The sequence below is a fragment of the Hyla sarda genome, chromosome 10 (assembly GCF_029499605.1).
Source record: "Hyla sarda isolate aHylSar1 chromosome 10, aHylSar1.hap1, whole genome shotgun sequence".
Lineage (NCBI taxonomy): Eukaryota > Metazoa > Chordata > Amphibia > Anura > Hylidae > Hyla > Hyla sarda.
The window spans coordinates 30,038,598-30,057,261 of NC_079198.1; the positions used below are offsets into that span (position 1 = coordinate 30,038,598).

At 41.0% G+C, this 18,664-nt stretch overlaps 1 protein-coding gene across 1 annotated transcript in view; it reads right to left on the reverse strand.

Moving 5' to 3' along the window:
• Positions 1-424: 424 nt before the first annotated feature.
• Positions 425-18,664, reverse strand: part of GFY (golgi associated olfactory signaling regulator) — a 34,609-nt gene continuing 16,369 nt past the window's right edge. The window contains exons 3-4 of the mRNA XM_056543415.1: positions 14,934-15,104; positions 425-1,395 (exon numbers count right to left, since the gene is read on the reverse strand). Coding sequence (XP_056399390.1) covers positions 1,187-1,395; positions 14,934-15,104 — 380 coding nt within the window. The 3' untranslated portion in view covers positions 425-1,186. The remainder of the gene's footprint in view (positions 1,396-14,933; positions 15,105-18,664) is intronic.

An 18,664-nucleotide genomic window follows, 5' to 3' on the forward strand; every position in this document is an offset into this window, starting at 1 on the left:
TCCAGAGCAGCATATGTTTGCTATGGGGATTTTTTCCTGCTCTGGACAGATCCTAAAATGGACAGCAGAGGTCAACAGAGAGCACTGTGGTCATGACATCAGAGAAATCTAAAAAGTAAAGCATTTCCTCTGTAGAAATAATGTAGAAATAATTTACAAATCTGTTTAACTTTCTGGCACCAGTTGATTTAAAAAAAAAAGTTTTCCACGGGAGTACTCCTTTAAATCTGTATTGTTCTGGATCTTTTTTTGCAGAAACAGGAACATAATAAAACACACTCTTTTTGCATAATCCACACCGAAATTCGCAGTGCCAAATCTGTGACAAATTCATGCCAAAAATCTAACATTTTGGTACACATTTGCTGCTGTGGATTTTGGCATAGAAAGGCTGTGGTTATCTGCAACTTGGGCTGTACTCTGAGGTTATGTTCAGGCGGCATGGCCTAAATATTCCACACGGACATTCCCCTGCAGCAGAGTCCCATTGATTTCAATAGGATTCTGCTGCAGTGTTCACATGATGGAATATCTGCGACAGATGTTTCTGCCACGGAAATCCCGATTCCCGGCATCCACAAAATGTATACCTGTCTATTCTTTCTGCGGATTACGCTCAGTAATGCATTACTGTCTATGTGATGGTGCTTTTCTGAGCAGTCCTTGCACCCGCCGGATTATTTAAATCTGCGGAATGTCCGCACGGGTTTTTCGTGTGGACATTCCTAACATTTTTACGCTGTATGAACATGGCCTTACTGGAGAAACTCCAAACTACTACAGCTGGTTTTCCCTTTTATTTCTCCTAGAAAAAACTGTGTTAGAAACATCATAGGGATCTACATGCAGCAAGTCCAACAAAATAGTATTCTCGGACCTTCACCATTATTATCCCTGTAAATGTATAAATATACATAATAATTTTTTTTTTTATATATTTTCAGTAATTTTAAGCTATATACATATTTTTCCCGATGCCATTATTAGGACAGTATTGTATATGCATAGAAATACCAGGAGCTATAGGAATGATGAGTTACCTAATAAACTGCACATTGAGTGGGTTTGTATGAATTGGTTCAGTCCCTAAGAATAGTCAATTCCTATTATGTTCTCCCCTATATTCATGAAACCAGTTTACAGACACTTCTTCCAAGATCAAAGTGAATTTAACTCAGCAGAAAGATTATGATTGCTTTATGGAGCCCATCTGGATAATGTGATGAAGATGTTCGTTCGATGAAGTGCCCCTTGGGGCTTCTACCTTGTCATCTCCTTTAGTTTCGTAAGTCTCTGTTTTATAACATTTGAGCTGTGGAGTAGGAGCTGGAGTCAACTCTGTATCTCTGAAGGAAAAGAAGTCCAGATGGTCAACGGGAGTATCCAGGTGCAGAACTGTCCAGAACAAAAACAGGAGACAGGTTAACAGGAATTCTGAGGAAAATACAAGACACTAAACAGTAAAATGGATAGAACCTGGGATCTACAGAGAATAGTGGAGACTGAGTAAGGGAAATACAGAATGATCAGAAAGATCTAGATAAGTGAATAGCTCTTGCATTAAACGACTCATCTGGAACTCCAAAGTTGCAATAATCTTTTTATGTTTATGCCATTAACTGCGGTTTCCTTTAATGTTACATTTTAATATTTTAGAAATGTACACACCTGGCAATGCCCCCAATGAGCACCCAAGGACTAGAAGTCTAACACTGTGCACCATTTATCTTTTGTGTATGGCAATGCCACATATATTTATTTTTGTTTACATGATTTTATTTAGAAAATTGTTACATTTAAAAAAAACATTTTTCAACATTTTATTCACTATTTTATTTTTATTTTTTAGATCCCCATAGGGTACTAATTCATGCAATCTTTAGCATAGCAACCATAGCACAGCATTGATCAGTGTTATCGGCGCTCCATTAGTGAAGGCTGCCTACACTGTTGGAGCTCAGATTTAGGCAAATAGGGATTTAGGCAAATAGGGACCCTCTGTCCATCCTCTCAGCTGATTGGGACCCTGCTATTTTGCTGTGGTGCTCCCAATCAACTACCTGAACTAGCCAGGAATGCTTTTTATTCATATCAGATGCTGCGATCAACTTTGTGGCATATGAAGGGTTAATGCCGGACATCACCTGATTGGCAATGTCCAGCAATAGCCATGGGTCCCGGCTGCTGATAACGACCGGAATCCACTGAGTATGAAGCTTGCTCAGCTCCTAAGCGCTTCATACAACAGGAGCGGTACTCGGGCATATATTTATATGAGTTATGAGTTACAGAACATACATTTAAGAATGGAATGTAATGTTGCTGTACTAGTAAGCTGCATCCTGTAGCATTCTGTGATCAAGAGCATATATACCACAGAAGTAACTTAAAAAGGCCGTATACCTATGATAGTAAAAGAAAGATAGACCATCAGTTGTTTCTTGAAGAAACTGTATTTCTTTGTAAATAATTGTCTGTCATTTTGGGCAGACATTGTGAATCTGAGGGACTTCTCATTAGAACTTTAGCCTGTTTTGGTTTTGCACTTAGATGTCTGTGGATGTGTTTGGTGTAAACAATGTGCATGTGTTGGATTGCTGTAACTGTCGACAGGAATAGGAGTTTTCTGGACTGACAACCATATGGTGAGGGGCAGGTACAGTGACCCCCCGACCTACGATGGCCCCGACATACAATCATTTCAACATACAATGGTCTCTCAGAGGCCATCGCATGTTGAAGGCAGCATCAACATATGATGCTCTTTTGTATGTCGGGGCCATCGCATAAACGGCTATCCGGCAGCGCAGACTGCTTCAGCTGCCACCGGATAGCCATTTACGGTGCCCCATGTGCTCCGGTGAGGGTCTCTTACCTGTCCTCGGGGCTCCAGAGCGTCATCGTCGGCGCTCTCCATCGTCGTCATCACGTCACTGCGCATGCCGTCCAGTCATCCAATAGGAGCGGCGTGCGTATGACGTGATGGCGGCGACGGAGAGTGAGGATGCCGGGGAAGCAGAGGCCTTGCCGGAGCGTTGGGGACACCCCGGGGACGCGGCGACAGCGATGGAGGGCGACATCCAGGGCAGTGGTGACGAGCGGTGACTCTCCGGAGAGGCGGGGACAGGTGAGTACAACCTCAAATAACAGTGGTCTTCAACCTGCGGACCTCCAGATGTTGCAAAACTACAACTCCCAGCATGCCCGGACAGCCGTTGGCTGTCCGGGCATGCTGGGTATTGTAGTTTTGCAGCATCTGGAGGTCCGCAGGTTGTAGACCATTGTCCTATACTTTACATTGCACGGATCCCTCAACATACGATGGTTTCAACAAACGATGGTCCATTTGGAACGGATTACCATGGTATGTTGAGGGACCACTGTATTCACTTAGGCCCTGGAAGAACTTTGTGACTGTGTTGGAGGAAGATTGTGCTGCATTAGGTCTGGTGACAATGAGGTACTAGTGGAGAGTGCTGTGGGTCCAACTAGGCCTAAGGCTTATATTTCAGAATTCAAGCATGTCCTTCTGTAGGAAAGGGGGAATGTTGAAGCACTGGTAGACTAGAGGCTGGAAGACATGAGGCAGACCTGTGTAAAGTTATACAGAGAGTTATACAGAAAGTTATAAAAAGAGATTTAACTGTGTTGTGGAAAACAATTTCTGAAGAGGAAAGTGGTTTAGCTACACAGGTAAGCCCACTATGGGGAACCTGAAATGGCTGAGCATTGGTGTACTCATACCTGGGGAAGGCTGTAGTGGCTCTTGTCAGGAGATGGAGGAGACCCCGTATAAATAATGACCAGCAGATGGCTATAGGGAGGTTCGGTTGCCTTTCAGGCATAGAGAGCAGTCTGCATAGTTAGGTGTGACCTAGATAGGGGGGCCTGAGTTGTGGCAAAGTCAAGACACTGGGTCTATAGGAACAACATTAACCTCCTGTCAATATGGAGAGGAGTCAAGCCCTATAGAGGTCAGGTGGCACCAATAGAAGGAAATAGCCTACTCAGAGAAAGGCTACATTGGGGAAAGATCTCGTGAAAGCAAGGTCAAAGGTGTGGACCGTTGTGAAGTAACACAGGTCAGAAAGGGGCTGTTCTATGCTAAACATTGTTATTTTCCTACATAAGGTCAAACACTGTAGGTTCCAACAGGCATTAGGCCTCTGAGGCTAGAAGTATCAGAAACAAGAACTGTGACACCTTTTACATTTTTGTCATGGAGTACTCTCTGTTTTATTTGCATTGTGGGTAAAATAATGCTTGAAAAACAGCGATGAAATGATGTAATGTATTGTTACTGGACAAGTAATTCACAAGGTTGTATGTATTATACAGGCTACACATTTGGCGCTATGGGGCCCTAGTAGAAAGGACGTCCATTCCTGTTTAGCTGCATTGCTTATTTTATTGGGTTGTGAAAACCTATGCATAGCTCCCTTCTTAACTGACCTAGATACAATGTTAGCAAACAAAGATCTTGGAAAACAGATGGGGCAAACAAACACCAAGTCCTCCATTCCCAGATTTTTCGGGATGAGTTGGCGTGAACAAGCACATAAAGGAGGCAATATTTAATCTTTGCTATATGCCCCCCTTGCCTTTATGTATGCCTCTTGCATAGGCTTGCAACCCTATTTTCAGGTAACCCTGACCAATTCCCCCAATGTTGTCTTTTCAGCTGTGCTATAAAAAATTATTATTCATTTTTTTAATGTTACCATGTAAAAACAAACAATTATAATATTTATATTGGAAATAACCTCAGGCCATGGGATATCCACATAACTGTAGCCTACTATCATTCATTATTCCATACTATGCTGGAGGAATATTGTTAACTTCTGTTTTATTATGGCTCTACGTCTCTGTTAATAGTCACAGCTCATTAAATCCTTAGATGGTTAGAGTTCACCCTGGTTTATCGGAGCAGGTTAGAGGCCAGAAGATATCCTGTGTGAGCCTGTATTTGATTTAGAGTGACGCTTACAGCAGTGAGAAGTTGTTATCGAGAAGACTTGTTATTTTGGTCTTCCGATCATTGGATTAGTGGTGTTTCCATTCCAAGCAGAAACTGCTCTGTTCACAATTAGTTAATTGGTAGAAATGTTGGATTCGAAGCAGTGTGGACGTATAAGTATAAACACACTAGTCAGCTCTCACCCTCTCTTGGACCCGGAGCCATAGGTCCTCCTAACCACTCAAATATGTTGATAAGAAGAAAGATGTCCCAGTCAAGGACAGGACGTGATGCGAGGAGGTTGAGAGGCTCCTCCCCCCCCCCCGCTTCCTGCCTCCTCAATGGACCAATTCATGCTGCTGGTCCGGGACACCGCTCAGCTGCGCTGAAAGCTGGGATGTGAGTTTGCTGAATGGCGGTGAAGCAGAGGGACCTGACCTGACACAGCAGTAGCGAGCGGGGAGCACTGGACTGTGAGCGTAGTGGCCCCCACACGAACAACAGCACACACAGGTGCCGTCAATGCTGTGATCTGGAGTGGAGGCTCAGAAGAGGCAGTGAGTGGGAGGAACCCGGATCTGTGTTGTGCTGAGAATGCAGGCAGGGTGAGAGTGTGACCCTGGAGCTACTGGAGGAAGACACACTGAGGAGGCTGATCCATGGCTGCTCCAGGGACCCATATGAGATTCGGGTGAGATCGTCTCATATCTCTGTTGTTATAAGGATGAAACTGCTGCCACAGTGAACAAACTGTACTAAAAGAATAGGTGTGGGGGCAAGTTTTGCTCGCTTAATAATAAATCCCCCTCGTGGCGATTATAGCTGTGGAGGTGAACGCTGCCATGTTCACCTTGTATGTTTAAAGCCGATAAAGAAGGCCCTTCTGCATAAGAAATAAGAATTTATCTATAAGAACTGGATTTGGTGGAAAACCCTAATTGGGACGGTGTATTTTCTTTTTCTCCTGAGTATAAACGACACCTGGTGAACCACCTGTAGCACTGCAAGAGCAGGTCTATAGTCTGCAGATAACTGAGCTTCTCCTGTGATACAACAAGCTGAAAGTGTCCGTTGGAAATATTTAGTTGGTAATCTTTTCTGAATCTCCCGGCACAGCGTATGAAATACACGTGACTGTTCTGGGTGGGACAATATATTGGCAACTGGAGGATAAGATGGCACCCAAGCTGAATAAAACACATAGCCCAACAAAGGACGCTAAAGTAGCTGGGAAAGTGGATAAATATTTTGTCTCGCCGGGGGCAGTTCCTAGAAATTGTGGACAAAATAAAACCAATGCAGGAGATCTGGGATTAGATGGCTCTATAATGGAGAAGGAAGGTGATGTTCCCCAACCTGCCCTAGATAAAATATTAGCGGCAGTTGCAAAATGTAATACTTCCATAGATGTTCTGTCCAATCAAGTGGGGGTTATCAGTGTGGAAATCAATTTGATCAGGGAAGATCTAAAGAAAGTCAGGGAGAGGTGTACAGAGGTGGAGACGAGAGTGTCGGGTGTGGAAGATGAGGTCCATAAGTTAAAATCTGAAGTACAGAGGATGTCAGGGGAGAACAAGTTATTAAAGCAAAAAGTGACAGAATTTGAAGACGGCTCCAGACGGGGGAACCTTAGAATCTTGGGTTTCCCAGAGGGAGCGGAAAGTAAAGATGTGATAACTTTTATCCAAACATGGTTGATTGCGCAGTGTGGGGAGGAAAATCTCTCTAAACACTTTAGTGTGATACGTGCGCATAGAATTCCGTTCCAACCCCCGCCAGTAGGGGGCAGACCACGTACCATAATACTTAACCCCTTAAGGACCGGGGTTTTTTCCGTTTTGCATTTTCGTTTTTTTGCTCCTTGCCTTTAAAAAATCATAACTCTTTCAATTTTGCACCTAAAAATCCATATTATGGCTTATTTTTTGCACCACCAATTCTACTTTGTAATGACGTCAGTCATTGTGCCCAAAAATCTACGCTGAAACGGAAAAAAAAAAAATCTTGTGAGACAAAATTGAAAAGAAAAACGCCATTTTGTAACTTTTGGGGGCGGTATGTATGGGGCGGTATGAGGGCTCATTTTTTGCGCCGTGATCTGAAGTTTTTAACGGTACCATTTTGCATTGATAGGACTTATTAATTGACCAAAAATGCACTATTTTGGACTTTGGAATTTTTCTGCGCGCACGCCATTGACCGTGCAGTTTAATTAACGATATATTTTTATAATTCAGACATTTCCGCACGCGGCGATACCATATATGTTTATTTTTATTTACACTGGTTTTTTTTTATGGGAAAAGGGGGGTGATTCAAACTTTTAATAGGGAAGGGGTTAAATGATGTTTATTCACTTTTTTTCTCACTTTTTTTTGCAGTGTTATAGCTCCCATAGGGACCTATAACACTGCACACACTGATCTTTATCATTGATCACTGGTTTCTCATAGGAAACCAGTGATCGATGATTCTGCCGCTTGACTGCTCATGCCTGGATCTCAGGCACTGAGCAGTCATTCGGCGATCGGACAGCGAGGAGGCAGGTAGGGGCCCTCCCGTTGTCCTGTAAGCTGTTCGGGATGCCGCGATTTCGCTGCGGCTATCCTGAACAGCCCACTGAGCTAGCCGGCATGCTTTCGGTTTCACTTTAGACGCGGCGTTCAACTTTGAACGCCGCGTCTAAAGGGTTAATAGTGCGCGGCACAGCGATCAATGCCGCACGCTGTTAGCCACGGGTCCCGGCCGTGGCACCGCGTTATAGATCGGGAGTGGACACATGACGTTCCAGTACGTCATGTGTCCTTAGGGGTTAAACTCCTGAATGATAATGACCGTGACAACATCTTGAGAATAATGAGGAAAAAAAACGAGATAGAATACAATGGAAATAGAATCATGCTTTTCCCAGATTATGCAATTGAAACACAAAAGAAGAGATGTACTTTCAGGGAAGTTAAAAAGAGACTTGCACATAATGGAATCAAGTTTGCTTTAATGTTCCCAGCCAGGCTAAAGGTTTTTTACAACAATGAGAAGTTTTTTTTCTCTAGCGCAGTAGAAGCGGTGAACTGGATGGACACACGGGGATTGAAAAATAGTGGTTAAGGTCCAGGGGGGGATGGGGAGGGAGGGGACAATCACGTAAGGCTAGAGATGGCGGGGGAGGTTTGGGGAACCCTGGGGAAGGTTTTTTTTTTTTCAAATTTTTTTTTCTCCCCAAAATTTTTTTTTCTCAAAAAGAAAAAAAAGAACTTTTTTTTTATTTTTTTCCTTTTCTCTTCCTTCTCATTACAGTGTTTATTGTGTTCAACTGGACTGTAAAAGAATGACCATTAAAATATGTATAAAATATTGTATTCTTTTTTTTTTTTGTAATATGTGGTGGTAATAAAAAAAAGAAAAAAAAGAAAGATGTCCCGCAGACTACATGATCTGGTCAAACTTCTTGCTTTTTATAAGTCAGGTTAAAAGCATGTTCACATAGCCAGGACAAACACATGGATAGGTTTGAGGCTTTTCATTTTATAGACCATAACAAACAGGGTTTTGTGGGCATCTTAATCCAAGGGCAGATCCAGAGGGGGGGGGGGGGGAGCAACAGGGCAATTGCCCCCCCACCGCTGCCATTATTCCAAGTGCTGAGATTTTCCATGCGGCCATTTCTCCATACAAATAATGCCTAATATTGCCCCTCCCGAGATTAAACTCTGGATCCACCACTGTCTTAATCCCTAGATGACAAAGAGAATAAATGTATGTCCTGGAGCATTAAATGACTATGAAGCAAGCACAGGAGCTGCGCTCGCTTCATATGCAGTGAGGGTCAACTATGAGATGCCAGACACTCGCCGCTAATGACAGGGAGCCGTGATCCAGCTAGTTCCTGTCATTAACCCTTTAGACACTGCCATCAATGTCAGTCATAGCATTTAAAGGGGTACTTTGGTGAAAAACAATTTTTTTTAAATCAACTTGTGCCAGAATGCGAAACAGATTTGTAAATTACTGAAATTTAAAAATCTTAATCCTTCCAGTACTAATAAGCTGCTGTATGCTACAGAGGAAGTTCTTTTAATTTTGACTTATTTTCTGTCTGACCACAGTGCTCTCTGCTGACACCTCTGTCCATGTCAGGAACTGTCCAGAGCAGGAGAGGTTTGCTATGGGGATGTGCTTCTGCTCTGGACAGTTCCTGACATGGACAAATGTGTCAGCAGAGAGCACTGTGGTCAGACAGAAAATAAATTTTAAAAGAAAAGAAGTGGAAGGATTTAGATTTTTAAATAGAAGTAATTTACAAATCTGTTTAACGTTCTGGCACCAGTTGATTAAACATTTTTTTTTCAATGGAGTACTCCTTTAAAGGCATACATAACTACTTCTGGTTGTTATCTCAGGGCCCTATCAGACCCCTGCAACGTAGTCAGAGGGTCCCCATGCCTGCATATGGTCGCCAGATCGGTGATCCAATGATGCAGCCTGGCTTGGCCAGGCTGTATCAATGGCGTGCCGGTAACACTGTATAATGCTATGCAATAGGCATAGCATTATATAGTAAATTCAATTTAATGAGTGCATATAAAAGTCCCTTATGAGGGAAATAAAAAAAAGTGTTAACTAAAAATAAATGTTTTTTTTATTATATAAAAGCCCCTCCACAAAAGAAAAATAAAATCAACTATGCTTCCACATTTAACAAAAAATAAAAAATAAATAATAATAAACATATTTGAAATCACAGGATGCAGAATTGTCTGAACTGTTAACCCCTTACGGACAGAGAGTTTTTCCGTTTTTGCACTTTTATTTTTTCCTCCTTACCTTTTAAAAATCATAACCCTTTCAATTTTGCACCTAAAAATCCATATCATGGCTTATTTTTTGCACCACCAATTCTACTTTGTAATGACAACAGTCATTTTACTCAAGAATCTACGGCAAAACCAAAAAAAAAAAAAAAATTAAAATCATTGTGCGACAAAATTTAAGAAAAACGCCATTTTGTAACTTTTGGGGGCTTCCGTTTCTACGCAGTAAATTTACACCTTCTCATTATTCTGTAGGTCCATACGATTAAAATGATACCCTACTTATATAGGTTTGATTTTGTCTTACTACTGGAAAAAATCCTAAATACATGCATGAAAATGATTATGTTTAAAATTGTCATTTTCTGACCCCTATAACTTTTTTATTTTTCCGCCGTGATCTGAAGTTTTTAGCAGTACCATTTTGGTATTGATTGGACTTTTTGATCGCTTTTTATACATTTTTTCATGATATAAAAAGTGACAAAAAATACGCTATTTTGGACTTTGGAATTTTTTTGCGTGTACGCTATGGACCGTGCGGTTTAATGAACTATATTTTTTTTATAGTTTGGACATTTATGTACGCGGTGATACCACACGTTTATTTTTCTTTACACTGTTTTTTTTTTTTTTTTATGGGAAAATGATCTAAATGAACTAAATGATCTTTATTTACTTTTTTTTTTTTTTTTTTGCAATGTTATAGCCCCCATATACCCACTTTATAACATGCAGTACATTGATTCAATGCACTGATAAATGCCATTGCATTGATCAGTGTTATCGGCAGTCGATTGCTCAAGCCTGGATTTCAGGCTTGGAGCAATCAATCGCAGATTGGACACGCAGGAGGAAGGTAAGGCACCCTTCTGCTGCGCCCTAGCTGATCGGGACATTGCAGTTTCACTGCGATGGTCCTGATCAGCCTGACTGAGCTGCCAGGAAGCTTTCACTTTCACTTTAGACGTGGTGATCAACTGAGCGCGCGTCGTACCTCAGGAGCCGCAGATGGCCATTAAAGAACATCCATTTGCGGCAAGGGGTTAAAATATATAATGGTCAAATAATTTATCAGCATAAAATGTATTTAAAAAATTCCCATCATAACAAAAAAGGCACCAATAGAAACTACAGGTCACGGCACATAAAATAAGCTCTCATACCACCCATATACAGAAAAAAAAAAGTTATAGGGGTCAGAAAAGGACAAATTTAGGCATACTGATCTTGTTAAAAAAAAGTTAGACTTTTTTTTAAGTGGTAACATAATAGAAAGACTATAAATTGGGTATAATTTTAATCACATTGACCAACAGAATAAAGAGAACATTTAATTTTTACCATAAAATGCCCTTAAAATGACAGGAGTAAAAAATGAAAACACAAAAATGAAGATTGGCTGTGTCTTTAATGCCCATATGTGTCCTTAAAAGGGATTATCCAGAAATAGAAAAAGAGAGATAATTTCTTTCAAAAATTGTTCCATGTCTGTCTTTAGGGTGGGTGTGGTTTTACAACTTGGCTCCATTCACTTCAATGGAACTGAACTGCAGAACCACACCCAACCTGGAGACTTTAAAACAAAGTAGCTCTGTTTTTCTATTCCTGGATAACCCCTTTAAAGGGTAAATATTCACCACTGAGTCACATCTGTCGCATATTTCCTTAGGAACACCCTTGCACCTGTAAGCCACTTACATCACCCTGATGTCTTTCCCTGAAGTTAATGCTCAGGACAGAAATACCAATGGCATAATTTCTCACATCTTTTACATGGCATGTAACCCTTACCTGCAGGCTATTTCTTGTGTGTTCTACATATAGCAATGTACAAGTGGTACAGGTGGCCAGATAAATAATGCTCTTTGAATTACAATTAATGTAAGATCTCATATCATACTCTAAATTAGTAGAGCAAGAACTGAATGTTTTAGATATCACCATGTAGGTACAAATAGTGCACACCCTGTGTCCACACCCGTAATTGCCACGATGAGACAGCCAAGTGGGTATATGATCCAAGCGAGACGAAAAAACCCTGTACCCAGGATAGGGTCTTTTCTCACAATGTGTAGAAATTATAAATAAAAAATATTTATGTGAACCAGTCCTCAAAAGCACAGGGGAGAGAAAAAGGAAAAGACTAGTGGAGATGGGATCCAAGAAATGGTCTTTATTATATAAAAAGGATATATATGGCCAATCGCCTAGCAGGGCCCTTGCTAAAGGCGAATGGAATATACTGGGTAAAAAATAGATATAATAAAAAATACAGAATATAGTAGGATTAAAATGAGATAAATATGATGGGTAAGTAGCACCAAAGAAAATTCATTAAAGAAAATTCATTAATTAAATATCTGCTGCATATATCAGGAGAAAACGTTCTCAGTCCATGTAATTCATAGGGATATTTCAATGAAACATCCACAAGAAATGTCCAGAATGAAAAGTCACAATTAGTTTGGGTGTGTCCGGAGTAACGATATATGGTAGTGAGTGTAGCCACAATAGCTACAATAGGAAATTCATGGACAGGTAATGCAGACAATGTGGCAAACACTGTCAGCGATGAAGATGTCAAGTCTCGGTGCACAGCACCACTCACCCTCCTTTGGAGTCCTCAGGTCCGGGCTGGCACGGCTGAGTCCGGCACTCTGGATATCAATGCCCGCCTGGGTGGTATGCTGGGTGAATGGCTGAATCTCCGGGGGTCCGAGTGTCCTTGGCTGGCACGGGAGGCGTCCGGCCTTGGGGAGGATGATGTCCAGGAGTAACTCTGCCGACCGGGGCTGTGAGAGGATGCAGGTAACAGGTGGTGCGGATTGCACGTATGAATAAGGTGCTAACAGCGCGCGTGCAGCAGTGGTCCCGGAATCGTGGGCATCCAGCTGTTGCAATTGGAATATGGCAGATACAGTCTATTTGAAGTGATATACACTTATGGATAAGGTGCAGATAATGGGCTAGACGCGTTTCAAGGCCGCGGGCCTTTTCTTCAGTAGCTATAGGTGCTGAAGAAAAGGCCCGCGGCCTTGAAACGCGTCTAGCCCATTATCTGCACCTTATCCATAAGTGTATATCACTTCAAATAGACTGTATCTGCCATATTCCAATTGCAACAGCTGGATGCCCACGATTCCGGGACCACTGCTGCACGCGCGCTGTTAGCACCTTATTCATACGTGCAATCCGCACCACCTGTTACCTGCATCCTCTCACAGCCCCGGTCGGCAGAGTTACTCCTGGACATCATCCTCCCCAAGGCCGGACGCCTCCCGTGCCAGCCAAGGACACTCGGACCCCCGGAGATTCAGCCATTCACCCAGCATACCACCCAGGCGGGCATTGATATCCAGAGTGCCGGACTCAGCCGTGCCAGCCCGGACCTGAGGTCTCCAAAGGAGGGTGAGTGGTGCTGTGCACCGAGACTTGACATCTTCATCGCTGACAGTGTTTGCCACATTGTCTGCATTACCTGTCCATGAATTTCCTATTGTAGCTATTGTGGCTACACTCACTACCATATATCGTTACTCCGGACACACCCAAACTAATTGTGACTTTTCATTCTGGACATTTCTTGTGGATGTTTCATTGAAATATCCCTATGAATTACATGGACTGAGAACGTTTTCTCCTGATATATGCAGCAGATATTTAATTAATGAATTTTCTTTAATGAATTTTCTTTGGTGCTACTTACCCATCATATTTATCTCATTTTAATCCTACTATATTCTGTATTTTTTATTATATCTATTTTTTACCCAGTATATTCCATTTGCCTTTAGCAAGGGCCCTGCTAGGCGATTGGCCATTTATATCCTTTTTATATAATAAAGACCATTTCTTGGATCCCATCTCCACTAGTCTTTTCCTTTTTCTCTCCCCTGTGCTTTTGAGGACTGGTTCACATAAATATTTTTTATTTATAATTTCTACATATTACATTAGGCCTTTTGGGTGAAGGCAACACCTTTAACCTCAAGCACATTATTTCTTTTATCCTAAGTGAGCTACACATATTTTACTTTTCTCACAATGACCTGCACTCTTTCCTCCAACAGGTTGGCCAGATTCACATCATTCTGAACACAAAAATGTATGGCTGGGTCCCAGGGATATATAACTGAAATAACACCTTTACCCCAAAGGGCCTAAGCCCCAAGTGGACTAAATACAGGTCACTAAGGAACCCCCCCCAAAAAAACGACATTATTTCACTTAAAAATATTTTTTAGACATACAAAAATCCATTAGTGTTTAAAAACAGATATAAGGTAATACTGGGGTGGTTAACCCTACATGCAGTGTTTAATAGAGTGGAGATTTAAGTTCCCGGTACTGCAGCACTTATATAGGAGTTACCTCCCCTTACAGATTGCCTGCCTTATCTTCATTAATTTATCCCCTTTTTGTCCGTTCCTTCTTCGGCAATGCCCCTTGCTTTACGGGATATTTTCTGTCATGAATAGAGCCCCATTACAATATACATAGAGTCTCTGCTACGCTATTAAAGCACAAAGAATGAAATAAAAAAATAAACTGTACCTGTACTAACGGAATACTTCATGTATTTTATTCATAATTTTATGACTTGTATTCATCTCATATGATTCCTGTGTATATTATCTGTGTTATTTTTCTGCACTGAAAAGACTTTCTATTTGCACCAAATATTGTATAATATTGTATTTCATTTTGGTGTTATAAGACTTTGAGGGAGGGGGAGTATTTAGAATGGTCACTAAACCCGTTTAGGGTCCATGATTAAGAAAACTGTTGAAAAGCGTCAGTCCTATTCATTAGTTTGTTCTGGCTTTGTGAACATGCCTTTAATCTAACACAAAGCAAAAATTTATATCGGATTGTGTAGTCTGCTGGATATCTTTCTTCTCATCAGCAAGGGGCAAGTGTGTTTTTGGTTGTTCAGGCTATATGAAGTTAAGATGAGACCATTTAGCATTGTTGCAAGAAGTTGCATTCTAAAGTAGTGTTCACCATAACTTGTGGCTCTACAAATCTTGTAAAACCACAACTCCCATCATGCCACGACAGCCAGATGACATGTTTCCCTTGAACCCAGGACCCCAGTGCTACAGGGCAACAATGCAAACCACTCAAGACTTATGAGAAAATAGTATCCCCCCTCATACCTGGATCCTCAAAGCCTTCTCCAAAGAGTCTATGGTGGGAAAACATTTCCTCTTTGTGTTGTCGAATGTAGATACAATAGATAAGGATAAGCAGACAGACAAGAACACCAGCCATACCAAGGAACATTGCAAGCAGTTTATGGCCTCCAAAATATGTCTTCACCGTTGGATCTAAAAGAAAACATTAAATTATGTAATGAAGATGTCTAGACAGGTCCATTGTTGTTACTTTTCCTTCTTAAGCACTTGTACATGTACCTTCTATAGATTATAATTTACCTCCTCTCTAGTGATATAGTTACTCACCCTTAGAAATTCATTCCTTTTTGTTGCTTGACGTATAAATATTAAAAAATAAAACACAACATTTCCCATAATGTTTTCTAATTTTTAAGTCAAAATGAATAAAACTCCCTTGTTAGTCCCCAGATATAGGATTTGTGATGGGAGAATGGGCACCAACAACAGAGCTTCCATTGCAAGAACAGTATATAGGCTCCTGAACTGCCCATTGCTAAATTGAGGCAACATATTGTATGTCTGTCCTTGAGATGTCACCAAAGAATACTTGACAGACAAACTTTTCCCACAGACTAAAACTGATGTCATAATGTTACCTCTCTGATATCCACTTTTCTTGTCACAACAGTTTACCTTATTTTAACATATTTGCTTTGTCAAAAACTATCATATTTACCAGACTGGCAAACGTGTATTGTGTCAGAGTGGCCTATCTGACAGATGTAACCCATTTCTGATGTCACTTAAAGGGAAACTGTCATCAGTGTCACCCGCACTAACCTGTTGGCACAGGCAGGTAGTGCAGGTGACACTGATTATAACGATACTCACCTAGCCTCAATCTGTGGTCCTGTTTTCTTTAATCCAGTGGCAGGCTAGGTGCACAGCCTTCTAACAGTGGGACCCAGTGACGAAGCAGCATTGGTCACATGCACCAAGCCTGCTGCTAGAATAAGAAAGATAACAGATGAACGAGACCATGGATTAGGGGTAGGTAAGTATGGTTATCATCAGTGTCACCTGCACTTCCAGCCTGTACCAACAGGTTAGTATGGGTGACACTGGTTACAGTTGCTCTTTAAGCTTACCTTACTAAAAACCCACTTGTGATGTCAAAGCAGCTTACCTGACTAAAACTCAAGTAAGTCACAGCCGGTCACCTAACAGAACCATGTTTGTGATGTCAAAGCTAGTGGAGGGCCTCTGTGCAGCAACATAAAGGTCCATGTGTGGTAAATGTGGTTCCCGGTAACCCATCTTCAGCATATGAAACTTAGAGAAGGGAAATGTTATATTTTGCTGATATAAAATAAACAAGTGATACTTACCAGCCCTGGTTTCCTTACCGGCAACTCCTGGTCCCTTGTTGCTTATAACTTCTCCCTTCTTCCCATATGAGGTGTCGCAGCAGCACTTGCCTGCTCAGCCAATGATGTGTAAAGACAGGACACTGCTATGGCCAATGATTGGTTGAGCCGGCAGGTCCTGCTCTGACATCCCGTCTTGGAAGCAGGGAGAAGCGTATGTAGCTTGAAAGGAAGATTCAGGGTATAGGGACAGGTAAGTATTACTTATATTTATTTTTATACTTCATCCAGCTAAAACTAACAAATTATTATGCTGGAATATATCTTTAATTCATCTCTTACCCCTCCAGTTATTACTTTGTTTATCTCCAGCCCTTACTTTGGTGGGCTTATCTTGTTGATATTTGACCCTTGTGTCATCACTGGTTAAGGGTTGTAAACAATCTATGTTTCTTAATAAAATGCATTGCTTTATCTATATATTTTTGCATGCTATCAAGTATCACAATATGTATTATGTTTAATAAAAAAAAAAAATCAAGAATTCTAAAGTTCTACTTATAACCTCATGAAACTATGTTTCATTTATGGCCTTACATATGCCATATTACAAATCCATGTTGGATATTGTAGATCTATATGAAGTTTATACAGAAGTAATTGCACATTTTATTGTATGCTACTGTATCTCTTACTGGGAATATTTGTCTGAATATGGCAGGAGCTGGAGCGCTCTTGTCCTGTTGAGAAACAGCGATGCTTCTTCGGTCGGCGCTTCCCCAGATCAGCGGAGTGTAAGGCATTAGAGGTAACCAATAAACAAGGACTGTCAAAATATTAACCAAGTAAAGGTTACAGATAAAAAAATGGACAACGCGTTTCGAAGAGCAGGGACCCCCTCTTCCTCAGGTCCTATGATTGGTTGTTCAACTAGGACACTATATATGGAAAAAAAAAAAGCCTGCGAAAGGGCCAAAAAATGCACTTTAAAATGCAAAGTCAGGACAAACTTGCTAAAAACATATAAAGAGGTATACATACAGTAAATAGTATGACTCTTTATGAATAAATTACTAAATAGCTAAATAATCATGGAAAATGAGATCCACAATAAAAACACAGAAATATGCATCAACATATGCACGCTAATAGAGCATAAAGGAACGCAGTACGAGCTTCATTGCCATGTGGGCTCAGCTGGAAACAGATCCTGAATGGTGCATGCGCACCATCATGGGCATCTCACTGCAGTCCACCAAAAAGAGAGACGCCCGCGGTAAGGATGGGAAACCGTACTTTGGTGCTACTACAAAGAGCACAAAAGGCAACCCAGATTTTGATAGACAGTAGCACAATAGAGAATAAGAACGTAAAAAGTGTGAATATGTGTATATGACCGTATGCAGCTAATTGTAATGAAACTCTGAAATTATATAGATGTACAATCCTGCACTAAAGTAAGTCTAGGGAAAGCAAATATGAGAGACTTATAGTAAACTTGCAAATTATATTTATTTTCTAACAACCATTCTGTGAATGGAGAATCCTATGAGTGAGTTCAATGAATTAGTGCTGTAACTTCATTGAGGCCATATGGTTGTAGGCTATGAAGACTCTAGATCCAAAACATCTCTTTCTTCAATAATGTTTCAAATCGGTTTGTAATTTGAGCCGGAATTTATTCACTGAGAATGATGGAAATGGCATTTGGAATACCATCATGTGATAGGCTGCAGTGTGTGAATAAACCATGATACAAAAATGTTCTTATTTTTCTTCCCCATGTGCATTACCTTACATTTATCAGTGTTGAACCTCATCTGCCACTTCCCAGCCCAAACCTCCAACCTATCCAGATCCATTTGTAACAGTGCACTGTCCTCTACAGTGTTTACCGCTTTACAGAGTATAGTATCATCTGCAAAGATTGCTACTTTACTATTCAACCCCTCTACAAGGTCATTAATGAATATATTAAATAGGACAGTACCCAAGACTGACCCCTGTGGTACCCCACTAGTAACAGTCACCCAATCAGAATAAGTACCATTAATAACCACCCTCTGTTTCCTATCACTGAGCCAGTTATTTACCCACATTCTCCCCCAGCCCAATCCCTCTCATTTTATGCACCAACCTTTTATGTGGAACCGCATCAAATGCTTTGAAAAAAATCCAGATATACGACATACAGCGATTGCCCCTGGTCCAGTTTGGAGCTCATCTCCTCATAAAAGCTGATCAGGTTAGTTTGACAGGACCGATCGCTCATAAAGCCATGCTAATATGGAATCATACATTTATTTTTATCAAGATATTCCAAAATAGCTTCTCTTAGAAAACCCTCAATTTACATACAACGGAGGTTAAACTAACAGGTCTATAATTCCCAGGGTCACCTTT